Source organism: Phytophthora parasitica (genome assembly GCF_000247585.1).
Source record: "Phytophthora parasitica INRA-310 unplaced genomic scaffold supercont2.98, whole genome shotgun sequence".
Taxonomy (NCBI): Eukaryota; Oomycota; class Peronosporomycetes; order Peronosporales; family Peronosporaceae; genus Phytophthora; species Phytophthora nicotianae.
This window is the reverse complement of record NW_008649084.1, coordinates 40773-65569: the sequence shown is the minus strand read 5'-3', so window position 1 is coordinate 65569 and position 24797 is coordinate 40773. Positions and strand designations below refer to the sequence as shown.

General features: G+C 50.5%; 10 protein-coding genes across 11 annotated transcripts; 6 read left to right on the top strand and 4 right to left on the bottom strand.

The window, feature by feature from the left end:
* The first annotated feature begins 158 nt into the window (after nucleotides 1-158).
* PPTG_18991 (hypothetical protein) lies at nucleotides 159-2137 on the top strand. Its single transcript, XM_008917301.1, has one exon. The coding sequence runs from the start codon at nucleotides 289-291 to the stop codon at nucleotides 1846-1848; it is 1560 nt and encodes a 519-aa protein (XP_008915549.1). The 5' UTR covers nucleotides 159-288; the 3' UTR covers nucleotides 1849-2137.
* PPTG_18990 (hypothetical protein) lies at nucleotides 1846-2764 on the bottom strand. The gene has a single exon (XM_008917300.1). The coding sequence runs from the start codon at nucleotides 2746-2748 to the stop codon at nucleotides 2173-2175; it is 576 nt and encodes a 191-aa protein (XP_008915548.1). The 5' UTR covers nucleotides 2749-2764; the 3' UTR covers nucleotides 1846-2172.
* A 52-nt stretch (nucleotides 2765-2816) lies between these two features.
* Nucleotides 2817-6780, top strand: PPTG_18989 (hypothetical protein). The gene has a single exon (XM_008917299.1). It carries the CDS (start codon nucleotides 2978-2980, stop codon nucleotides 6617-6619), a length of 3642 nt encoding a protein of 1213 aa, XP_008915547.1. The 5' UTR covers nucleotides 2817-2977; the 3' UTR covers nucleotides 6620-6780.
* Nucleotides 6781-6796: 16 nt separating this feature from the next.
* On the top strand, nucleotides 6797-9827 carry PPTG_18988 (hypothetical protein). Its single transcript, XM_008917298.1, has one exon. It carries the CDS (start codon nucleotides 6837-6839, stop codon nucleotides 9459-9461), a length of 2625 nt encoding a protein of 874 aa, XP_008915546.1. The 5' UTR covers nucleotides 6797-6836; the 3' UTR covers nucleotides 9462-9827.
* Nucleotides 9299-13996, bottom strand: PPTG_18987. 2 transcript variants are annotated; one of them, XM_008917297.1, is made up of 6 exons: nucleotides 13794-13996; nucleotides 10743-13721; nucleotides 9915-10676; nucleotides 9806-9853; nucleotides 9673-9743; nucleotides 9299-9619 (listed from the first exon to the last, which is right to left on the bottom strand). In XM_008917297.1, the coding sequence occupies exons 1-6, from the start codon at nucleotides 13974-13976 to the stop codon at nucleotides 9538-9540; spliced, it is 4125 nt and encodes a 1374-aa protein (XP_008915545.1). In that variant the 5' UTR covers nucleotides 13977-13996; the 3' UTR covers nucleotides 9299-9537. The 2 variants fall into 2 exon arrangements, with proteins under 2 accessions (XP_008915545.1, XP_008915544.1); XM_008917296.1 differs by having other exon boundaries at nucleotides 10743-13996.
* Nucleotides 13997-15492: 1496 nt separating this feature from the next.
* Nucleotides 15493-16535, bottom strand: PPTG_18986 (hypothetical protein; the record flags this gene model as incomplete). The annotated part of the gene is made up of 4 exons (XM_008917295.1): nucleotides 15493-15591; nucleotides 15660-15803; nucleotides 15867-16298; nucleotides 16368-16535. 4 exons carry the CDS (start codon nucleotides 16533-16535, stop codon nucleotides 15493-15495), a joined length of 843 nt encoding a protein of 280 aa, XP_008915543.1.
* Nucleotides 16536-16961: 426 nt separating this feature from the next.
* On the top strand, nucleotides 16962-17873 carry PPTG_18985 (hypothetical protein; the record flags this gene model as incomplete). The annotated part of the gene is made up of 4 exons (XM_008917294.1): nucleotides 16962-17024; nucleotides 17108-17509; nucleotides 17578-17733; nucleotides 17802-17873. The coding sequence occupies 4 exons, from the start codon at nucleotides 16962-16964 to the stop codon at nucleotides 17871-17873; spliced, it is 693 nt and encodes a 230-aa protein (XP_008915542.1).
* Nucleotides 17874-18077: 204 nt separating this feature from the next.
* On the top strand, nucleotides 18078-19972 carry PPTG_18984 (hypothetical protein; the record flags this gene model as incomplete). Its single annotated transcript, XM_008917293.1, has 4 exons — nucleotides 18078-18210; nucleotides 18276-18481; nucleotides 18549-19630; nucleotides 19699-19972. 4 exons carry the CDS (start codon nucleotides 18078-18080, stop codon nucleotides 19970-19972), a joined length of 1695 nt encoding a protein of 564 aa, XP_008915541.1.
* A 43-nt stretch (nucleotides 19973-20015) lies between these two features.
* On the bottom strand, nucleotides 20016-21515 carry PPTG_18983 (hypothetical protein). Its single transcript, XM_008917292.1, has one exon. The coding sequence runs from the start codon at nucleotides 21424-21426 to the stop codon at nucleotides 20095-20097; it is 1332 nt and encodes a 443-aa protein (XP_008915540.1). The 5' UTR covers nucleotides 21427-21515; the 3' UTR covers nucleotides 20016-20094.
* A 1045-nt stretch (nucleotides 21516-22560) lies between these two features.
* On the top strand, nucleotides 22561-23118 carry PPTG_18982 (hypothetical protein; the record flags this gene model as incomplete). The annotated part of the gene is made up of 3 exons (XM_008917291.1): nucleotides 22561-22683; nucleotides 22747-22899; nucleotides 22981-23118. The coding sequence occupies 3 exons, from the start codon at nucleotides 22561-22563 to the stop codon at nucleotides 23116-23118; spliced, it is 414 nt and encodes a 137-aa protein (XP_008915539.1).
* Nucleotides 23119-24797: the final 1679 nt, after the last annotated feature.

The window sequence follows — 24797 nt, the reverse complement described above, 5'->3', positions numbered from 1 at the left end:
TTTGTGTTGTTATCAAAGACGACTTTCTATATGAGCGCCAGATAAAGTTAAGACTATGCTGTAAATAACGGAAATGGAGCCTGACGCAGCGCTGTCATCAAATACTCAGTAATGCATGATTGGTAGAAAGCCAGTTTAAATTCAGTCTTCCATTGGCGGAAAATTGCGCGGTTGATGCCCAATCGTTCCAACGGTCGTTGTCTGCTTTTGCTGTCATTTTGCGCTAGGGAATTGCTGTCACGCCGAGCACGTATCTGACCTCGCTCTGCAGCATCTAAGACGAGAGCCATGGCGAAGGGTATCAACACGACTAAGGCGTCAGCCGACAACCCAAACCGCAAGATCCCCAAGCGGCAGAAGGCGGCCAACATGCGTGACAAGAGCACCATCAAGCGCCTCAACATGTATCGCAACAGCGGCCCCATCCGCAACAAGGCCGGCAAGGTCGTGGGCGGTAGTCTCATGATGAAGAACAAGGCTGGAGGACAGGAGATCACCAGCGCTAGTGGCCGCGTGCAGCCTGACCGCCGCTGGTTCGGTAACACGCGCGTGGTGGGACAGAAGGAGCTGGACAAGTTCCGCAACGAAATGTCCCTCAAGGCCGCCGACCCGTACTCGGTGGTGCTGCGTACGCGTAAGCTGCCTATGGGTCTGCTACAAGAGAGCGAGAAGACGACGCGTATGAAACTTCTGGAGACCGAGAGCTACGACGAGGTCTTCAACGGCAAGCGCAGCCGCAAACGTGCCAAGATTGCAGCCACGGACTACGCGTCGCTGGTCTCCAGAGCGCAGGAGAATGCAGAGAAGTACGAAGCTAAGGGCCCGGATCGCAACATTACCGTGGAACAGGAGTTCAAGGAAGAGGTCTCGCACGATGTGTTCAACAAGGGCCAGTCCAAGCGTATTTGGGGCGAGCTCTACAAGGTGCTGGACTGCTCGGACGTCGTTATCCAAGTGCTGGACGCCCGCAACGTTCCTGGTACCCGTTGCGAGCACGTGGAGAAGCACATCCGCAAGAACGCCTCGCACAAGCACCTAATCTTTGTCATTAACAAGTGCGACCTGGTGCCCAACTGGGTCACCAAGCGCTGGGTGCAAAAGCTCAGCGAGACGACGCCTACGCTTGCTTTCCACGCGTCCATGAGCAACCCGTTCGGCAAGGGTGCGCTGATTAACCTCCTGCGTCAGTTCGCAAAGCTGCACCAGGAGAAGAAGCAGATCTCTGTGGGTCTCATTGGCTACCCGAACGTGGGCAAGAGTTCGGTAATCAACGCATTGCGTAAGAAGAAGGTGTGCAAGGTGGCTCCGATCCCGGGTGAGACCAAGGTGTGGCAGTACATCACGCTCATGCGCCGCATCTTCCTGATTGATTGCCCCGGTATCGTGTATGACACGGGTGATGACGAGGTTGAGACTGTGCTCAAGGGTGTCGTTCGTGCTGAGCGTCTGCCTCAGCCCACGGACTTCATCCTGACCATCTTACAGCGAGTCAAGAAGGAGTTTATTGTCAAAGTGTACGGCATTGAGGAGTGGAATGACGAGTGGGATTTCCTGGAGAAACTCGCCAATAAGTGTGGTAAGCTGCTGCAGAAGGGTGAGCCCGACTACAACAACGTCGCCGTGCAGATGATCAACGACTACCAGCGTGGCAAGCTGCCCTGGTTCATCGCTCCACCCATGCGTGCAGAGGAGCTCGCTGCTCTTGAGCAAAAGGGTGACGACGCTCCGCTCAACGAGGCCGAGGCTGGCGAGGATGAGGTGGAGCTCGACGATGATGAGAAAGTAGAGGAGGACGAGGAAAGCGCTGAGAAGGACGGCGATAGTCAGGAGGAGGACAAGCAGAAATGATTGGATATGCATGCTATTGCGCCTCGACTGCTACTGCATATTAGATTTTTGCTAAACGAAAGTGTTTATAGATGGATGATGCCTAATGTTTGGTCAAACGATAGGGTTGCTCGAGCAACGGTCCTTCATACGTTTGTTAAACTACCGGTAATTCCATTTCACTGCTCAAGTTGAGCAGTGGTTAGCTGCCTCGGAAAGCCAATGCTAAGCGAAATTTCAGCTCCGATTATCGTGTCAACGTCCCAGACATCATTCACTGGTTGCTCTCACTACCGCAACATCTCATAAAAAAATTAAAATAGGGATTCACTCTCTCAACTCAGCTTACGAAGCCTTGGCGGCCTTCTCCGGCTGACACAGCGGCTTGTGGCGATTCTTCCAGTCGTGGCGCTGGCACGTCTTGCCGCAGTAGAAAACGCATTTGCAGCGGCTACACGCCTGTAGCTTACCTACCTCGTAGTCAAGGGCTTCGCAGGCCTCATTGCCGCAGATGCGTTTGTCTGGTTGCCGAACCTCCAACGCCTTGGAGCAGTCACCCTTGGCTTCATACACCTTTCCGATTTCCTCCCGCGTGAAATTTCCGTCCCGCAAAGCAATGGTGATGCCCGACTCCTCGTCCGCATGGTCGCGTACTTCTAGAGCCTTCATGAGCAGCTCGAGTGCCTCGTCCAGCTCACCCAACTGCCGCAGAACACCACCCAGTTCGTTCTGCGTCAATGCAATCGATACCTCGTCAAATCCAGCCGCGGGCTTGCTAGCCAGCACGTCACGAAGCAGCGCCTCAGCCTCTTTCAGCTTTCCGGCCTTGATCAGCTTGGTGCATTCGTTGCTTCGGCCCACGAGCTGCATGTAAGTGGCGGCATCGCCAGCCGACCGCACTACTTTTGTGTGCCAGTGCATGATGGCGAATGACAATATGACCGTTTGGGTACACTTGGTGTACCACACAGCAGAAAAATCTAGCTGTACCCACGTCTTGAAGCCGCACCCCTCGTCTGATTGTCTTGTGCTCAGTATGGATTCTCCAAGTCATTTGGTGTCCGGCAGGAAATCAGCTCAGTCGCAGTAGTCGACGGCATAGGCCACGCGTGACTATCTGCTGTCAAATTGCCCTGCCCAGTGTAGATCAATGGAGAACACTGCCAACGCTCCGTCTCCACCTCGTAAGAGCGCGTCGTCCCCTGCCAAGACGACGGGGAAGACGCTCACTCTTGCTGCAGCAATTGCTCAACAGAAGAACAAAGCGCCGAATCAGAGTCAAATCCAGACGCCTCCTACTGCAGATGCCGATGGATCGGAGCCACCACGCTCGCTACCGTCCATGTTGTTTCCTGCGCAACCCGCTCAGTCCGCGGTTGACCCGCCCGCTGCCATTAGGAGGAGTAAGAGCGAGAAACCTAAGCGTGGAGTTAAGGAGGCTGCCAAGGACGCGGCGCCCACGATTCCAGCTGACGACGGCTTGGCTAAGATCCACCTGACCGACCCATCGCGTCTCTCAGACATGACGGAGCGCATGAAACCCAAGCTTAAAGTGTCGGAGAGCGGGCGCTTCGAGGATCAATTCTACCACGCGCATGACGGTAGTAAAGCCATGGCCAGACTGCGCAAGCGTGCGTATCAAAAGAACAGGACGGTGCACATGAGTGGCAACGACGTGGAGCAGTTCTCAGACGCTGACATCATCACTAGCGGCTATTTGGTCAAGCAGGGCTCGTTCTGGAAGTCGTGGAGACGCCGCTTCTTCATCTTGAGACGTGACCGCCCTGTGCTCTGCTACTACACGTCAGCTGAGGAGCTTGCCAAGCTGGGAGAGATCGCAATCGATGAGAACACGAGAGTGCAGCCCACTCCAAAAGACGGGTTCCCATTCAGATTCACCATTGAGAACGAAGGACGCAAGCTCACGCTGTTCGCAGAGCAAGGAGAGGAGAGCATGGAGGCCTGGATCTCGTGTATCAACGGCTGCATCACGCAACGTGTGAGATCGACATCTCGTGCGACGATGAATGGGTCGTTTGACCGCCGAACGGAAGGCGGATCGTTCCGTACGGAGCTCCAAGCTCGTATCTCGGAGAGTACACCCATGCTAGACGATCTCAATGTGGATCGTGCTAGTTTCTCACGTATGGAGAGTCCGCATATCGCCAGTGGCATGAACGCTATGAAGCGCTTCTCGACGGACTCGACTGTGATCCAACAAGCTGCCAACGACTCCCGATCTGTGCGAGAGAACGAGGAAAAGCAAAAACAGAAGACGAAGAAGTCCAGACAGCAGCAAAGCTCTCATCTGGCTAGCACAGCCTCTGCTCGCTTGGATGCGACCAAGACTAAACCCCGACTGTACCGGTCTTCAAGCGCCGGGTCCATTCTCACGCAGTCTGCGTCGTTTACCGTTGCGCCTCGTGCATATGACGACAATGGACTGTCAACGATGCACTCTCCAGCCCATTCAGAGAGTGAGATCCAAGTGACGCAAATTCCGTCCAATTCTCCTCGTGCTCCAAGTCTCAGTTTACCTGGTTTCAAGCCTCGTCCAAGTGTGGAGTTGGCTGTTTCCATTGGCAGCAAGGCTGTTCAGGATGTGCCTCAGATGCTGGTGGTTTTGTTCAATATCCGCCAAGGACAACGACCAGAGGAGATCTCACGGACGGAGATACGGAGCTCGCTGTCGCTTCGATCGTGTGGTGGAGACTTTTACGCACGTGATTTCAATGCCTTGCTATCTGTTCCACGTTCAGCACGCTCAATGCTGCAGGTTGAAGTTTTCTCAGTGGTGAACCCTTCTTCAGAGTCGCTGGAGAACCAAAAATCGCTCGGGTTTGTGCGAGTTTCGGCTCTGGATGTTCTGTTCTCGAGGGAGTCTTCGATGCTGCTTGAATGTCATCGAACAGATGCATCCAAACAGCTTTACTATATTATTCTGGATCGGTTTCTTCCACCCAGTCACAGTATCAATGTGAGCCATGCATATACGTATGCCAAGCACCATTTCTTGGTGGACACACAGGCAATGGAGAAGCGCAAGTCCGGTGATATCATGGCTAGCTCTACCATGAGCTTGAGGGGTGGCTTGAGCTATAGCGAGATGCTCCGTGGTCAGATGAACTCATCGACGGCCAGCCATGTGCTTGTGTCTGAGGAATTATCGGCGTCTTACGTCTCCGTTTCGATGACTGTCGCTTATCTCAAGCATCTCCAGCGCCGAAATGTCCAACGCATCGAAGACGCTCGCACAGTTATCAACGATATGAAGCTGCATATTCACGCGAACTCAGGCACTAACTCCTCTAGTACTCGAGTTCAAGAGGTGGAAGAGCGGAAGCGCGACGTGGAACTCGAAATGGCTCATTACATGCGTCTTCACGCCTCGTATCAAGAAAGTCTCAAGCGATACGAGACTATGTTTGCATCGCTCGAAGATGGACGGGAACAGGGCATCACTGGGTGTCTGAAACGTAGCAACATGAAGAAGGACAAGGCGACAGCGTTCATGGCGACTAATCTTAACTGCCATCTAGTGCGTGGACGACGTGTGCATCTCGCTGGGGATACCGATCGTAGCGAACAAGCGCGAAGAGGGAGCTTGACGTCTACATCGATGGACGATGGATCCGGAACTGATGAGAGCGACAGTGAGACGTCTCCTACGTCTGAGTTTGTGTACTCAGTGGTGACTCACGGCTGTGCTTCAGCCCACATTATGGGGTTTAAAGAAGGTGGACTACGTCGTCTTCAGCAGCAGTTGGCTTCACAAAGTCCCCCAGACTCACGTCTGCGTGAACGTATTGAGATGAGAGAAGACGTGGTGCGTTCGCAAGTGCTAGCAATCGCTGGGGCTTCATTCCTCAATGCTGTGGGTCTGGCTGCGACTCGTGGGGGCCAACATCGTCAACGTTTACAGTTGGCTTGCTCAACTGGTTACTTACTTAGCATTGAATCGTTGCTGAGTACCGTTGGCGCTGAAAAGGGAATGTTGGAGGACATGTCCGAGGGAGTTCGGTGGCTTAACAGCGTGGTGAGCTTCCAGCTGGTCCAATCTGCTGAAGCCAATCCGCACATGGAGATGTCCAAGTGTGTGAGTGTGACCAGTACACCGACTGGAGACCATGTTGTGGTTGCTTTCGCTGTGCCACCTGAGGTGTTCGCAAAGCTTCCAAATGTTCTGCAGCAAGGTCACGCCATCAAACTGCACGGAGTGATGTTCACTCAGGGAATCAACGAGATGCAGTCGGTGGCTAACCATTATCTCAACTCAAGTCTACAAGACGAGCTGAATTTTGAGAGTGTGCAGATGCTGCAGCGGTATTTCCGAGTATACCAGACTCAAGTGACTGCTAGTGCCGCTGGTGATGACAAGAAACGTGAAGCAGATCTAGCTGAGCTGTCGGAGCTTCAAGCAGAGATCGAATCACTCACTGATCGTCTCAATATTCGCACGGAGAATGTGCAAAAGAAGTATGTCAACATTTTAATCGCGTCCAGCGATATTTGTCGCCGTCTCGGAGCTGGACGCACGACATGCTGCAAGAGCGGAAAGGACCGCACAGCGATGTCCGTGACGTTGGAGACTTCGCGTTTACTGGTGGAGCATTTCCACGTGAAACAAGGTGTGCATCTCTGCAACGCAATGAGAGAACGCGGCGTGCGTCGCGTCAATGTACTGGCGAATACTGGCAAGACCAAGTTCGCATTCAACTCGTTCCAGCTCAAGTACATTCCGGACTGCTACAAGCCGCCACTTGCCTGTGCAGACTCACACGTATCCTCATAGCACAGATCGGTTGTGGACGACTTGAAAGGTGGGATAAGGTTTGACATATTCATGGCGATACTGTACTCTCTGAGTTAATAACCCTTTGACTGTCCAATCTTATAGTTAATAAAGCAGTTATTGTGCCTTCCCATTGGCTAAAATTCTATCTGATTACAGAAGATCCTTCATCGTTTTCCAAATCATCCACAAAGGTTCTTGTCCATCTGACGTAAGGATGGCTCGTGCTTCTCCATCCGCGGCGACGGCTTCGGAACTGACGCCGCTGCTGCCGCGTGACGTTCGTCTAACTGTTGCGTCTTCTCCGCCCACCCCTCCACCCTTCCGTCTGCCGCGCTGGTTCGTGTTTGCCGTGATCCTGAGTGTCTTCTGCACAGTGGCTTGGCTGGCTCTGCTGGTATTGGGACCACAATTGGATCTACATGTGGACGCCACGGCCTACCTGTACGCAGGTGTGCTCAACTCGCTGCTCGGTAGTTTCCTCTCCGCCAGTGGCTACTGCTGTCAGAAGTACGCGCATATCCGTGTGGCTCGCAACTCATCTCTGGGTACAGCTACCATGCAGACGGCCTACCTGGCTGGGCTCCTCCTGCTGGCTGTGGGTACCATCTCAGCCGTCATCAACCTCGGTATCCTCGGCCAGGCCGTACAAGCTCCTTTTGCGGCGCTTACACTCATCTACAGCGCGCTACTCGGCCGCTTCGTGCTGCACGAAAGCTTCAGCGTCTACGACCTGCTCTCCAGCGCTCTGATCATCCTAGGCGTCGGAGTTGATGTCTATGCTGCCCAAATGGCCAATGTGCCTCAGAGATCGTACACCCTCAAGTCTCTGGGCCGGTTGTTAATGAGAGACTCAGTATTCCCGCTCGGATATACCGTCATGGCTCTCGCGTACGCAATGCTGCTACTACGACGCGTGCACACGGATAAACTACAGCGTCACCCGGTTGGATTGCTGGCTTTTAGCTCCTGCGCAGGAGTCATGGCAGGATTTACGTCGCTCGCTACCAAATCGGTCGTCGAAGTGACCAAATCGTCACTAAAGCATCAGGACTGGCTCGTGTTCTTCAACCCGTTCTTCATCTTAATGGTGCTCGCTATCCCATGTGCTCTAGTGCCGCAGCTCTTCTTCTTGAACAAAGGACTCGAGTTCTTCGGTACACTAAAATTCATCCCGTTGTATCAGGCGTTCATCATCATTGGCAATATGGGCTGCGGAATGATCTTCTACAATGAAATGGCCAGCTACAGCTACAACGCGCTCATGTATTTCTTAGGTGGCATCATGATCACGATCTGTGGAGTGTGTGTGCTACTAGTGAAGATCGACTCAGAGAGCAGCAATGGTGACGCACGACGATCAAATGTTGTCAAGGCGGTGGATCGACCGATGGACGAATTACTCGACCGGAAGAGCAAAAGATTCGAGACGGATTTTAAGTTTGAGCAGATGAACTGGGCCAACGACAGTGACGGCTCCAAGCCGAACGAGCTGCGAGTGTGTCGTGACTTCCGCGAATGCCAAGAGACGATTGTGGATCTTCTGGTGTCTGCGCGTAAGTCGATTTACTATTCGACGTTCCTCTGCGACTTCACCCAGGTCCTCCACACTACCAATGAGGAGCATATGGACAACACGTTTGTATCACTCATACGTGACGCCGTGAAGCGGGGTGTCGACGTGCATATCTTGTACAATCCCGTGCGTGACTATGGAACCAACTCGATCGCCGATCTGCGTCGCATCTTGCCGCCTCAAGTTCATTTTGCTTGCTCTGTTAGCGACCTGGGTCCGAGTTGGTTCACGCGCTACCTGTCCAACAACTCGAGATATGCCTTCCACCACCAGAAATATCTGTGTATTGACGAGGAAACCATCATGGTTACTGGATGTGATGTGAACACGGAGCGTGAAGGATGGCTACTTAAGAACCACCTTGGATACTACTGGCACGAGCTGAGTGTTATTTGCCGTTGCACGTCGGATATGATAAGATGGATCAAGGCTAACCACCAACCAGCAGTGAACAAACGCCACTATGATCAGTTCATGGAGTCTCCACCGTTCCCACTGGTGTCTGGTGGTTGGAGAGAGGAGAACTGCATGGTCAACATGATCATGAATGCCAAGCATTCCATACAGTTAGAGAGCCAAATTATGATTTCTGGTGGCCCGCTACAGCACAACCGAATCTGCCCTGCCATCGTCGCACGTATCAGCCAAGCTCGTCGTAAACGTGAGCCATTCTACGCACTTATCTTGACAAACGCAGCTCAGAAGGACGAACCATCGTTCCTGGCTCGAACGTACTGCATGCTCTCAATTCAGTGGTCACTGGAGCAGTTGGAGGATTGTGCGTCAGCGTACGGTCTTACATCGGAAGAATTGTGGCAGCACCTCCAAGTGGGACGTCTAGAACACGACGGTGTGTTGATCAAGGTGCATTCCAACATCCTCATTGCGGATGGGAAGTACGCGCTCAGGTCGTCTTCGAACCTGGCTGACCGCAGTCTAAGTGCACGTCCGAACGATACAGAGCTAGGTCTGCTGTTCTCGGGACCTTGCGTGAATGAGTTACAGCAAGATCTTCTCAACATGTACATGGGAACGACTGGCAAGATATACACATGGGATCAAGTATTCGAGCGTATCCGAGGTACAGCAACACAGAAGCCGACGGGGGCGATCAAACCATTGGAAAAGAAGTCGTGGAGTCCTGTGTTCACGTGGTTTATGATGAATGTCTTCATCTACCTCAGTGAAGGTGCAACTGGTGGTCGAGTTAAAGTGACGTACGAGACCACAACCATTGGCGATGACAAGCACGAATTCGAGACCTAGGGGATAGATTGACACTTGGGGATACTGCAACGTACTTTGAAGTATGCGAATGCTCTTTTTGCGCGGATAAAACTTGCTAATAGCCCATTTCCTTGATGAGGTTTTTGTAACCTGCACCATCTTGTGAAGGCTCTGACTTGGACTTAGCGGGGTCAGGCCTGCACAATGGAGTTAGTAGAGCACAGAGTAAGGGATAGTATAGTAAACGTACATCTTCTTCGAGGGTAGCTCCATGCCAAAGAGTTCTAGCAACTCGTTCCGAGCAGAGCGCACCTGAGAAATCTGATCAACAAGACGATGTTAGCCACTTGTCAGCTTCGAATATGAATGTGAACACGACGTACCGAAGCGTCCCATGCTGTATCGCTCAAAATCTCGACCACCGTGTCGTACTACAAGTTAAAACTCATTAGTACGCAATAGGGAAGTTAGCAAAACACCGCCATCACTTACCTTTTCCTCGTCGATAATCGCGTCGTGAAGGAGAAATCGCGTGTAAAGTTTCTCTGCAGTCAGTTTCCTAACTTTGGGGAATTTGTGCCCCAGGAAAAGCACCAGCGCACGCAACGTCTTTGATTCTGTCTCGGGGTCGCTTGGAAGTAAACCAATCAGCACACTTATCGCAGCGCTTAGCTTTGGAACTGCAGTGCATTTTTGGATTTCGTCACGCAACGCTGAGTACAAACGTTCTCCAAAGTCTGTAATGTTTGTATCACTGCCGTCTTCTGCTTGACGCTTCTCGAACAAAAAGCGAAGCAGATTCGACTCCAACAGCAACGCCATCGTCTTCATGAGAGGAATCGTAACGCGGTCATCCTGATGATGTCGCGTCAGTAAAGTCACCAGAAAAAAGCTGAATCGAGTGAGCAGGCCGAAGTTTGTTGCTTGTAAGTGTGCACGCACCCACTCGAATAGAGCTCCCTTGGAAGCCTTCACCACACTTTCAGTGAGACCACCCACACTGATGACAAGACCCGCGGCAACTTCCTCCATCAGTTCTGGGATGTCCAACATCTTCACAACCAACGGGAAAGTATCATGAGCCATCGACCAATTCACCACAAGTGTCGACGAGAAGATCTTCTCGAGCTGAAAACGGTCTGGAATTCCATCAACGCGAGGATTGGTTGAATGTAGCAGTCGGAATAAAATACTTCCAGCCGTCATCCTCATGCTGTCCAGTTTTTCTGCCAATTGCTTCGCCAGAGCCCCGAACTGTACAAACAAAAAAAGAACTTAGTTAATGACCTAGCAGTGGCGATAGCAAACCGTATAGCTTACAATTGTGCTGACAAGGTCTGGAGACAACTGTCGTGCAAACGGCATGGCAGCATCTGAACTCGAAGTTGTTTGCTGTTCTGTAAGCTTCATGCGCGTTTCAAAGTCAGGAATTTTAAACTCCTTGTCACTTTGAACTTTAGCAACTGCTTTCACCAATTTCTTCGCATGAATAAGCCCCACTCCTGTTGGGCTAAAGTAGTAATATCCCAGTGCTGATTTATCGAACTTGACGTAGCATAACGGGTCAGTCGTGGATTCACCGTTGATTTCTTCGATCTTGCGCTTCCGGTCAGATAATGCGTCAGTAATGGTACCTTGGCCATAGGCTGTTTGTGTAGTGGCGCCAATCAAGCGAAAGTGTTGGTTTTGCGCGTGTGTGCTTTCACCAAGAAGCAGCTTCTCGAGACCCAGCATCGCTTCTTTACGAACCCAGGAACCGACATCTCCACGCTCATCGAGACGATAATCTTGATGGATACAGTGGACGAGTGTCTGGACTATAGAGTCTTCCATACCTTTAAGATCAAGCTCACCTGGGGGTCTAGAACTTAGGTCAACTAGCGCTTGCACAGCCGCGACTCGACTTCCGGGATCTTCGTCTTCAGTTGGACGCTCTTGAAGCGATGTAGACTGAATGACAGCAGCCAAGACTTCCTTTATGCACGGTTGAATGAGCTCCTTCGCAGCAACGCCCACAGCACGTAGAAATCCTCGCCTTGCGGCCACATTCGGGTTCGGAACTTGGACAGAAACACCGTTCTCCTTGAAAGCTACCATAATACCAGAGTTGAGGTAACGCGGGACTATTTCCTGCATGTATTTCACATGAACTGGACTGCCCTTCTCAAATATCTTGTGGCAATATTGAGACGTGAAAGCCCCGAAGGCATCGATAGCCGCATCGCGTACAGTTTCATTCGGGTGAACAAAGCATTCTTCCAGTATGGATAAGTAGTTCTTGACATGAGTGAAGCCCAAACTCAGTCGAGAGTTCGATATCACTTCGATCACATTGCAAACAGCAGTTCGAATCATCTCTCCGCCACGGCCACGGAACAAACGCCTCTTTTCGATCTCGATAGGTAACATCTTGACCTTCTTTTGTAGCTCTCCCTCAATATAAACCGGAACGTGCGCTAGACTCGTGAGTAACTCGGCGATACTGATCACAGCACCATGTCGAGTGATCACCTCGGCATCAGGTGACAGAGCGAATGCCACAAGTCGTGGGAACATCCGTGTCATGGCGTGAGGTGGGTCCAACGCGGCTATTTTACCCAATGCATCAGCCGCAAGAGTGCGAATTTGAGCATCCCAGTGAACAATCTTGGCGTCAATAAGATGATCCAGCAGTGCGTAACGATATTCTGGATACTTTGCAACAAACACGCTGACATCCAAATAGGCATGACGTAAATTCGCCACCGAAAAATAGTCGGCTTTTGTAAGCAAGTCGATGCCATTAGGGAAATTTGTCCGTCCTTGGCGCCCCACGTTCTCTTGGAATGCAGCCGATGCAGCTCGACGGCAATTCAGTTCACGATCAAACACGCAATTCACCAACATCGCTGGGGCCAGAACTTGTTTTAACCAGGGTAAAAGCAGTGAAGGTTCATATGCACGCGCAAAAGACCAGCATGCATAGCAGGCAGCATCTCGTACGTGAGAACCAATACTGTACGTGCCCTTCCGAATGTCGTACTTCAAAGCATTAGCCACACAATCCACTGCGTCAGGAAGACGTTGCGGCAGTAAGACACCACGGCGAGCAAGTTCTGCTAGCGCCAAGCTCGCCCCGTGCCAAGCTCCGTCATCTTCCGTCGCCACGAATAGTTCGAGCACTGACTGGACTATATCATCGGCGAATTCATATGGCAAACGTCCAGTGATCCGACCGATTCCTTTTGCAGCCGACCATCGCACAACTGTGTCTTTATCTCGCAATCCGCACAACAGCGCTTCAACTATCTGCTCCAGTTCTTCCACCACTTCGAACGCATCATCATCGTCGTCATCATTAGAATCTTGCGGAAGACTTGGAGTAGACGTGACGATGCTGCTAGTGGCCAGTCCTAAGGACTGCATATTGAGTTCCAGAGAGCGCAACCCTCTACTGTAGCGCCACGATCGAACCTTCGGAGGCAAATACAGCAGTCCTAAGCGTTGTACCAGCTTCACACTGAGCTTGCGATGCAATGTGCTGCTGCTTGGACGGTCCGATCGTGAGTTGTTCTCTGTAAGATGCGCCACCAGCTTCATAACAGTGGCGAAATAGATACGACTGGCTTCGATATGCTGTTCACGCGGCGAGTTCTTGGCGATATGAGCCAAACAGAGCATGATTCCTGTCACTTTGAACTGCAGCACGCGCGTATCGCTTCCTTCAACTGCAGTGATGAGCTCTCGGTTTGCCCAATTGAGGAATTGGGTTAAGTAAAGCTGCTCCATGTCTGGTCGACTCAATAGCCGCGACAAACACACTGCAGCCGCAACCTGTGTAGCCCCTGGATCACTGAGATAATCCTTACAGAGCGTAACGATATTGGAGACGAGAGAGATGGTCCCATTGCCATGTTCAATGGCACCGGGAGAGGACGAGTCGATGGTATTCAAGTCAAAAGGTACGAGGCACAACATCGAGAGCCACAGCAGCAACACGTAGCGTGTCTCCCACGCCGAGTGATCAGTACGATCTTGTGACTGCAGCAACTGTAGCGTCGGCTCAAAGTCGCTCACCTCGTGGGGTAGCAGCTTGACTATGGTCTTGTAGCCGCGGACCTTGCAAAGTTGATATACGATCTGGAACAGTTTGTGCAGTCTCGGATCTCGGTATACTTGACACGGGAAGGCCACCGCATCTTCAGTCTCGGCTGTTTGGGTCCTCTCGGCCATCACCCTCTTAATTTCCGTCACTAACGGGTGCAGCATTTCGCGTAGATAAGGGTCCAGTAGATGTGACTGCTCTAAATATCTGTCCAGCTATGATCAGAGGACGATTAGAGGTGAAATTGCGTCGTACGTAGTGAGGAGAAAGAACCAGCAGGAGCGTACGATCTGCGAGACGGTCGAGTGGGCTGCCAGGAACTCGCGGTCCACGTCGCTCTGTGGCGTCGGGAGCCGCGTCTGCGCCAGCTTCTGTAGCAGCTCGCGCACTTGCTCGCGCTCTTCGAAGAAGCGTCGCTCGCTGCAGCTCAAGCCCGCCGGAGCGCCATCGTCCTGCTGCTCTGCTGGCATAACGTTTGCCAAAGATTGCAATATATTTTTCTTACGGGACTATTTTTTTCGGGGACCCGCATCTTGGTTTCAGTATGCCTCTAATTTAACTTCCCATACATCGACGCGGGACCCGCGTCGGTTTGCGTCGGTATGCGATGGTATTTTATTTTGTGCGCATGAAATTTAAAATGGACCAAGCAATTTAAAAATAGTGCAAGAAATATATTTCCGTCGGTAATCTACGCGTCATTTATTTTACGAGATCGACTGAGCTGGGAATACACTTATTCTTATGTAGTGACAGATATTTGAAATAGATACTAGATTCAGTCACATGCGTAGTTGAATGTACATAGTACAATATTATCTGTTAGTAGAACCCTTATTCCGCAGGCTCTACACTCCTTGAAGACCGACAGTCCAACAAATTTTGACACACAGCACAAATCCCAAACTTCATTCGAGGGGCCAACTCCGTGTGGTAAAGCTCGAATCAGATTACAGGAAGCCAGTCGGGTATGAAATGATATCCTTCAGATATTTTTCCAAACGTACATGGAGTCTTTAGTGCTGCACATTTTTATCAAGCGCTCGTAGGCTGTTCACGGGTCGAATCAGCCCCAAGCGAAGCGACGAAATAGATCAAGCGCGTAGTTTTAGAGATGTTAGGTTCTAGATAAAAAATGTAATTTTAATCTCAACTTGCCTCTGCAAACCATCTTGCAAGTGCGGTAATCCTGCGGCTAGTACAAGTAAATCATTCTTTAAGTTAGCCTTGTATTGATCTTTGAGTGTCAAAGCTTGCTTCCCAGACTTCAACGGCTCGTGGTGCGATACAATCTGTAAGGGTAAACTAGATTAAGCCGACAGAAAAATGCAATGATGAACGGATGCCACAAAAAGTTTTATCTGCTAGTGTTTCTCAAGGTATTTCCTCTTAAAGATTTGGTAATCTGCGTTAAGGTTGCCTTCTGGGCTAGTTTATACTTGTTTATTTCGATGGTGTTGCGTTACCAATTATACACACGAACCTTTAGAAGTGACATAGTAGTAATCGCGACGCTTCTTTAGATCACCAAATGTCCCCGCACAGATGCACGGCAGATGTTAAGTCCTTGCGAGTCCAAGCAGCTTAGACTTCAACACGCCCACGAAGAGAAAATGTGTGGCTAGTAACCCTGCGAGAGTTCACGATCAAAGACCGTTAGTGTTTAATTAACAATCAGGTACGGATAACCCAACGGATGCTTTAAACATGCCACTTTAGCTCTACGTTCAGCTTATATTTCGATGTCAGCTGAATGGAGATAACATCAAGCGAGTTACGCAGTACTGTGGAATTACTCCTTTCAGGGTTAAGGTATTCTCAGTTTTAAATATTTGTCTTTTTTTATCCAAAAGTTAAAGCTCTCGAGGGAAAACGTTGTGACGGAGTAAATGCTTGTATGCTTAAAAGCAGGATATTTACTTTCGCGGCTCCGTCAAATAAACGCATTGATAAGTGTTATGGCAATGCGTGTCTTAGTCAAAGATGTTACGCGTCTGGACTCGTAATCACCTTGAGACTGTCTTGCAGCTTGGCGGTGTAGCGATTGAGAGCTTCCACGATTTCATCGTCTTCGCGCTCTCGAGCCTGGCAATAGTAAAAACCTGCGTTAGTACCGCGGAATAAGGTCACGAAATTACGCAAGTTTTTCGTGCCTGTGCTTCAGCGACCAGCGCATTTTGAATTTTTGCGATCTCTTCCTGTGCGAACGCGTGGAACTTTTCGTCACCGCGTATCCGAGTAGAGCTGTACGTGTCCAGCGCGTTCTTCAGATCGGAATACTTCAATTCACGATCACGCTATGATATGATCGAAAAGGATAATTAGCACCGAATTCTTACACCAGCTAAATCTTGCTTTACCCGCTCACGCTCGAAACTTTCAGCAGTTGCATGCTCGTGATCACTCAAGCGCTTCAGAATCATTGCTTCCTGGTTTGTGCGCCGCTGGCGTTCATCCTCGAACGAATCCATGAACGCGATAAGCTTCTGCGTCAGCTCATTGGTCTTGTTTTCGATCATAAGCGGGATATCGTGTTTTTCTTTGGCTACAAGTGCCTGAAGGTTTTCTATTTCATGAGTGAGAATGTCGAGTCGATCATCGACTTGTTTTGCGCGATCGCTTAGCAATTTCTCAAAGGACGCAGTCATTTGAACCACCTGCTCGTCACAGTAATTCTGCAGCGACTTGTTCATCTCAATCCGCTTCTTGATCTCCGCCTCGAGTTTATTCTCTAGGCGATTCATTTCCTGCCGCATTTCCGCTAAGCGGTACTCATCTTTCTCGCGACGTTGCTAAGGAAGTAGACACAAAATGCTCAGTTAGCTATACTTCACAACTTTGCTTCCTTCGACAGAATGTACCCGCGTTCCAATGCGCATGACGTCGTCGAACGTCGTGAAGCTGCTCATGAGCTTTTCAAGTTTGCTGCGCGTCGCCGTCATACCGATCTGCGTCGTAGCTAAAACATCTTCCTCCCTTAACTCGCTTGCAGACTTGGCCCTTCCCTTTAGTTCTTCGCTTTGGTTCATGACAGCCAAATGCCAACTGATAGCGACGCTTCATGATAGAATCACGCCACAGGTCACCTTGACGATTTTGCTTCGACTCCAATTTACAGGCTCCACAATCGCTGATAGAATTGCGAGCGGGCTCGAATTCGATTGCATTGCAAATTGCCAAAGATTCAGAGGATGATTGCAAGTTGTACGGTACAACTTACATGTACCTCGACAAACACAAGAAAGTTGCTTATTGGACACCAAGGTTGAAAGTGGCCTTACTCCATTCAGTGGGATACCCAGATAAATGAATCTTTTGTTGCGTGGCACGCGTGTATAACCTGCCAACAGTACAAGCAAGGTGCAAAGTGCTAAGTTCTCCAATATTCACAGAAAGTCGTTATCAAAATGGTTGCGACTTTTCATTCATAGTTCTGTTCACCGTCGAGAAGAGCAATGCCAGCACACTCGCGCTCCTCGTCGTTCAGCGGTAGTAATGGTTCTGGTGAACGGCAGCCAGTAAGTTTACTCACCATCGCCAACAACACGAGACTTGTAACATGGTGAATGTTTTCGTTCTTCGTTCGTTGTCTCGCAAACAGGTCCCAGCTACTCTCCGTCTGCAGCGAGCAATGGAAGCCCACACTGCTCTTCAAGCCAGGACAGTCCAACAGGGTACAGACGAATCCGAAGAAACACCAAGCGATGATACCAGTGCAAGTGTAGAAATTCCAATATCGGCGGCTTCAACCAACGATCTCGCTACCCAACTGCGTAACCTGTGGCAACGTGAGAAAAACCAGCATCAAGAGCAAGACAACAACTCCCAGCGAGATGATGACATTGTATTGCCTGACTTGAAAACGATGCTACAGAAAATCGGCCCCCGTGAGAAAGATGAACTGCTACTTCATCTTCTGGAGCAACAGGAAACGCTCAGAAGTCAGTGCAACGAGGTGGCAGAGCTTGGAGAGAAAATTGCTGCGCAACTGATTCATCAGCAGGTAAAATGGGGACACATTGAGCCACTTGCGTAAAATCGCTGATTATCTTGTTGAAATATCCTTAACAGCACGAAGTTCGTCAAAAATACCGCGAACAAAGGAGCAAGTTGGAGGAGCAACTCCACGAAGCTTTGTACTTTAATCCACAAGTGACTGTCCTCCAAGCAAAGGTAGAGGAGCTTGAGGAAAGCAACCGTGAACACGAACAAAAGCTTCGATTCGCGGTACGTACAGCAAACGTGTGAGAGAATGTGAGCAAAGTAGTAATCAGTAGTAAACCTATTTAATTCAGGTCCAGAAGCTGCAGCGCAGTCGAAAGCGAGAGAAAGATCTCAAAATGATGAATGACCCACTGTGGGACTGAGAACTAGACGCTAAAAGCCTGCAATGCCATTTTTAAGGTCGTGAACCTGGTAAATTGCAATGTCCGTGAGTTCGAGCGAGTTGATCATGCATGAATAGAGTCCACCATCGACATAATTGTAGATTCGCTAGATACGGGCTTGCAGTAGTATAAATAGCTTTCAAACTCAATTTTGCTGCGCTGTTAGGTGGAACTGTAAGAAGGATGGCACAGCGAGGGAACGCATGGACGGAAGACGATGAGCACGAGGTGAAGCAGTCTCTCCACCAAAAGGAGGCAATTACAGCTCAAATGATCGGTATCATCTCGGCACGCCTAAATTCACTGCAGACGACAGGTGCGGAGTCCTCATAAGCTTGGGTGTGAATTGCTGGCACTGATATAATTTGCCAATGTAACCAGCAAATAATCGTAAGCACGGACTCGAGTGTGACCTGCGTGTTAATTCGGACTACTGCTCCAAGATGGTCCCGCCACTTGTGGATATGCTGGAAAGTCGAGGAGCAGCGGCAGCCAAAAGCCGAGCCATCTCGTCAACGACTCTCGCGAGCAATCAAGCCATGCTAGAGCGGCTTTTTGGACCTGATGAGAAAACGAAAACGCACACGGTAAGCTATGATCCATTGTGGGTAGTTAAGCAAAAGTTGTTGTTTAACCATTCATTGTACTTGCCAGCAACTGCACAAAAAGAAGAAGCTGGAGGTGCACAAGGGCGATAACAAACGCAACGCGCGCGGCCAGATCGAGAAGCAATTGCAAGCCAGCGTTGAAGGCCACATCACCCGCACGGTGGAAAGTTTTGTATACGGGGTAAATGACGGAGATATTGGAGGGGCGAGTTCGAGAGGTAACGTTTACATGAACACTACCCTACTACTGGTACACACCTTTGAGAGGATTCATATTAGCCATGGACGGCGAAATTTCAAGCGATTCCTGTTGTCCGAACTCTCCGGAGCCCTCTTTGAGGAGGTATTTTGGCTGGTTTTCTGCCACTTTTATCAGAAAGAGTCACTGGCACAACAGAGAGCACTAGCAGATGAAATCAGCGCAAAGTACATTAAGATGGTTGCTGCGCTGCGTGGAAGTATGGACTATCTGTTTCGTGTTTACCCGTACGCTATTGCCAGTGGTATCTGCTCGGGTTTCTACTACCTCTTTCCAGGTTCCCGCCATCTATACTCGCCCGAGTTCAAGAACGATGTTTATCTGTTCGTTTGTCAATTGCTACTTGGTCTTAAGATGACTCCAGCATCCGTGCAGTCCATGAGACGACAGTACTTTCCAGAAGAAGTGGTGGACGATATAGGTATCAGGATAAAACCCGTGGGTAAATTAACTGCTTCAGCTTCTACAGGGGCGATTTCTGATGCTGGAAATGGATCCGCGAGGAATGGTGACATATCACACCTGCCAAGACTTTTATCGCCTCAAACCGCCCAAATTCTCGCAAAGTCCGCTAGTGAGACTTCATATCTTGGGAAATTAGCGACTGGCGACAACAGCATTGCGAAGATTTTAGAACCCCCGGTGACATCAATCTACAGCGCCAATCTGGATGATCAAGACGATTTTGGTGCTGTGCCTCGACTTCGACGTCATCAACAGCGTGCTCTTTTTAATGCGTCTCAGTTGAGTCCTCTGATGAAACAATACTTCCGCTCGCCAACGATGAATGCCCAGAAGGCCAGCTTTGTTCTTCGAACAACTCCCTCGGCAGACTGTGCCGTCGGCGGTGAAGAAACCTTTCACAAATTGTACGTGTTGATTGGTATCATTGGTTGTTGCATAAGACTAACTTGGTATGATCACGTATTTGCTGTAGCTACCGACGAAAAGCACAGAAGGGCTATGCAGCTGAAGCGCAGCGACAACATGAGAAATGTATACGAGAGATTCAGAAGGAGCAGCGAGATACCAAACGTGAGATCGCTGCGTTGCATGAAACGCGGGACTTGGTGCTCAGCAGCGGAAAAAAGTCACTACAAGCATATTGCACCGTACTCATGAGTCGTAAACATGTTAGTGAAGAAGAGAATGCAACCCCCACTGCGGCTGGAAGCTCGAATATTGCAATAGGAACAGGAAATCAGCCATAGGCACAATTTAAACAACCGAAGATTTGCAACAAAGCAACATTTGCATCGACTCACACAAACATTTCATTTGTTGTAGTTTTCGATTAAGCGCAATGGTGAGTCACTGCATCCCTGCTGACACTTTAAATGTTGGCGGGGTTGATGATGACCCACTTTTGGTTCGGGTTGTTCGGCGAGCATCCGTAGAGCTGCACCTTGTTGCCTTGAGCAGGGTCCGTATCCAGGCAGAAACCCTGGTGCGTCGCGTGCTTGAGTTTTCCGGTGGAGCTCTCGTACGTCCACTTCTGGTTTCCTTCGTTGTCCATGCAGCGGTAAACGTGTACAATGCCGCCGTCCCAGGGCTGATACGCGTCCAGACAGCGATCACCGCTTTTCGAGCGAATCTGTTTGGTAGTCGAATCGAAGAACCACGTCTGTTGCTCCTTCACCAGCCAGTCATTCGACTTGGTCGACATGTACAGACCGGCATCCTTTTCGGACAGCAACCGGTTCGAACCAGCATTGCGAATCGCACGCGGGTCCTTCCAGCCGATCGTCAGTTGCTGGAAGTTGCTTTTCATGCTGTCGTCCTCCTTGAACACACCAAAGTTGGCCTCCACATCTTCACCGCCATTGGTCACGCGCCACTGCGAGTCGAACGCAGTGTACCAGTAGTACTCCATGTTGCTCGAGCGGGCCACTTGAAAGAAATCCGAGAAGAACTTGGCCTGGTTGGCAGGAGTAGACACACCGGTCTTAGCGTTGTAGCCACCCGAGCTCCATCCAACCTCAGAGAGAACCATACGCTTGTTCTTCTTCGCAGCCGTCACTCGGATAGCACGAATACGATCAAGCGTTTTAGCCGCGCCTTCGTTCACGTCGACACCCTCCCAATAGGCAAATTCGTTGACGGAGATGTAATCGACCGCATCGACTATCTGTGGATAGTCATAGTAAATGTCGATGACATCAGCGATGGTGACGGGAGTGTTCTTACCGCGGCTTCGGATGTAGCTGCGGATCTCGTTCATGTAGCCGATCGCTGTGTCAGCGGTAATCTCCTTGCGGTAGATGGTTTCGCTACCGACATGCAGACCAATAACGTTGTTGTCATACAGGCCCGAGTCAATGAGAGAGGCAAGCTTAGCTTTCTCTTTCAGAAGGTAGTCGTGGCTCTTAGTCGTCCAGATGCCGAGGTGCACTTGCAAACCAGCATTTTTGGCAGCAGGAAGCACAAGTTCGGCTTGGTTGCAGTCGAGAAGCGAGTAGATGCGCACTCGGTCAGTGATGCCCTTAAGTGCGTACATGTCCTTCTGCACTTCAGACGCGGACTTGCACTTGGAGCTGTCAGGAGCCCAGTCCGGACCCTTGCGCGAGTTGTAGTTCACGCCGTGCATTTTCACATTTAGAGCGTCCGTGTTGCCCGACAACATCAACAGCGCCGACGCCACTAAAGTCGGAAAGAAGAACTTCATCTTTCAGTGTCAGTTGCTAAGCTTTAGGAGTGGTGTACTTCCTTGCTGAGTAGTGAGATAAGGGGGACTGTCCGATTGCTGCTCAGCTGGAAAGTTGGAGAATAACCAAGTGTGGCTTCTAATACGGCTTGTTCGCTCCTTGGGAGGCTCATAACACGAGGACACGAAGTAGAAGAGCGGAAAAGTGGCTGCTACTGTAGCATAGTGCAGATAATTCCAACCATATGACCAAAACTATCGTTGGTTCGCACAGGTTTATTCGAGGACAACCACTTAAAAAGTCAGCTCTGGACAGGAACATGCTGCATTGATGAGTCTATTACAGAGTGGGTAAACAATTGCAACACAGCATGAGAACAATCGAAGGATGCGATTATTATTATGAATGTTACGTTATGTCGTACAGTTGTCCTCGCCAGAGTGGACCTCACCAGAAGTCAGAACCAAACAAACTTGCAGTAACTAATGATAGGACTTTTACAAATCCTAGCGATAAAATATGGTTATAAAAGTTTTAGCCAGGGGCGAATACGGGGAGCACGAATGTACATGTAACCGCTTTCTTGGGCATCATTAGGGGCAAGGCTGTTTGTCAGCAAAACTAGTCGTATTATCTCGTTTAAAAGTACACACTGCTTGGCACATGTTTTTGCAAGAGCCTATTCTTTATTAATAGCTTGTGCATTCGCTCTCGTCTGTTGGTAGCCGATCACCCTGCGTTATCATGCTGTGACGTGCATTATCGCCAAAGACGGCCCACACCAACATTACTAATAGTTTTTGCGACAAAGGGGATCTCAAGTGGTTCTCCACAACAGCAGAGGTTTAGCACATGCACTCAACAGTAGTGAGATCTCTTCGTGACCACCTCTGGCAAACTCAATTAACGCTTTGCTTTTTTACAGTCCCCTAAGAAAAATGCTTCGAAGTATCAGAATCGGGTAGGAATTAAGTCCCCCCCCCCCCCAGCAAACTACATGTACTACAAAATTGTAGAATTTGTAACCTGTCCCTACCAGTTTGTAATAGCTACATTGATATTTTTTTTTACAGTAATTGCTTGCTTGTGGGGGGGGGGGGGACTTTAAGGAGAATGGCGCGTGGGAAGGGCCACAGATTTGCATTCAGAGAAACATGCCATGTCGATCACTTCAGCACAACTTGTCACTCAAAGATACTTATTTTGGCGCGGCGATTGCCCGCCTTATCGTGTGGCGTCATGGCGCGGCGTTTGCCGCCCAATTATTTCTATCGGTGGTAGCAAACATATTTGAAGTAAAGTATAAGAAATCATAACTATTGATTACTCTGTTGTAGTAGGCGGTAGGTATTGTGCTGGATAAGCATGGTGACGCGGTGACGCGTAGTGAGTCGGCGTTGGATGGTGGCGACTGCGAAGACTACCTCGAGGCGGGATTTGAGAGCGTGCTGGCGTCTACGTATACGGCGAGTGAGGGCGAGTCGAGGAGCGAGGTTCTGAAGCTCACTTGAGAATTGGCGGAGTACGCGACAACTAAGAAATTGACGTGGGGCAGCTCACGTGACACTTGGAAGTTGGCAGAGCGCGCAACAACCCGGAGAGTGGCGGGGTTCGCGACAGCCGAAGCGAGATACGAGCGGAGAACGGACGGAGGACTAGCGAGTGAAGCTACTGGGCTCTGGACGGCGTGGAGCGACTGCACTGTCGGCTGAGGAAGCAGAGCCTACTGTGGTGTCGGGAAGCGCCCAGAATCGGAGGCGCTCTCGCCGCTGCTGCTGTTGCTGCCGTTGGAGACTGACACGGATCAGATTTGTGAAATGTGTGGCCGATTGGTGATTGGCTCATCAGATCCCGCAGTGAAGTGACAGTCATTAGTACGAGGCAGTGTGGCGCACACCACTGGTTGGCCGTTGGACACGACTGGTCGTAACCGGATGGTATCCGGATGGCGACTCCTTGAGACCTCGCCCAACAGTCGCCGACACCTCGTTGGTTACCAGATCTCATCCATAACGGACAAGTTCACACTAGATATTTGTATATGACATAGGAAAGAGTAGATAAGAAGATAAGCGCCTTTGTGCGCAACAAAGAGAGCAGATTTTCCTCCCGATCGCACAAGTCAAGTCCGGCTGCGGTAAGTGACCGTAGCGACAGGTCAAGCTTGATCGATAGGATTATGCCTGCTGGTGGACACGCTGGCTGAGAAGATCAACGTGTTCGCCCACCCTGGCAAAGCCAAGAGACGTGAAGGAGAAGACCGTGTGCTGTGCCGAAGTGTTGAGGACGAGACTGCGTCCGACCCCTGTGGAGTGCGAAGAAGAGCCTCCAATAATACCATCAGGCCGATAGACTCAAGCTCCGGCCGCCCTCGCTTACCGGCTGAACAAGCCCTGGACCCTTCCCTACTGAGGGCCAGCGAGGTTACTGCAAGTGTGTGCGTGACAGCAGCCTAGTCTTTGCTCGTGGACTAGTCGCTGCTTTGGAAGATATCGGTGGACCTACCGACCGAGTCGGAGCGCGCAGAGTCTAATCATCAACCCGGTGCTAGGGCAGAGTCAAGGCCTTCAGGTCGAAGCTTCGCCCGAACTTTCGCTGAGCCTTTGCGGGTTTAGCGTGTGTTGTGGGTGGGAGTACCAAGCAGACGCAAAATTCTGACGTGTTCCTACACGACAACTGGTGCCGCGACCCGGGATTGGTGGTTGACCTTCTGTGTGTTGTGACTTGTGTTACAGGTCCCCCAGTTAATGAGCAAAACCCAAGTGAGAGAAGAAGTGAGAGAAGAAGAAGATGGTGAAAAGGTCGACTACGGTACCAGCTACGCCGACGAAGTCAAGTGGAGCACGCGACGGCGACTCAAGTTCGCCTCCGGATACCCCGCGCATGGCAACTATTGCCGAGCGCTCGGTCAGTTTTGAAGATGATGCGGCATACGATCTGGACACCAAGGAAGATGATAAAGATGCAGATGATTATGATGACCAGGAGGAGAAGGCGGCAGTGCCGGAGATGGCAACGCCGGACACTCCTGAAGGCGCGATGGTGGCGACGACTCGCAGTGGTGGAGTGAAGTCTCTTGCGCTCAACTTGGTGGATGAGCTGGACGAGGTCGCAGGACCGGAGCCAACTTATCCAGATGATGATGGTGATGATGATGTGTCCAAGTTACCCCGGAACACGGGAAAAGGACGCTATGAAGCGTCGGGGCAACCGCCCTCGTCTCAACGGAGACACCCCAATTGCTAACAAGGTTCTAGGGCGGTGTATGGAGATGATGATGACGGAGGGTGCGTGGATCCCTATGTTTGCACCGGCCTCCGTTCGTCAAGCACGCTAGGTTGACATCAGCAATGAGTTAGCCTGGCCAGTGAACTCAACGAGCACTCGCCAA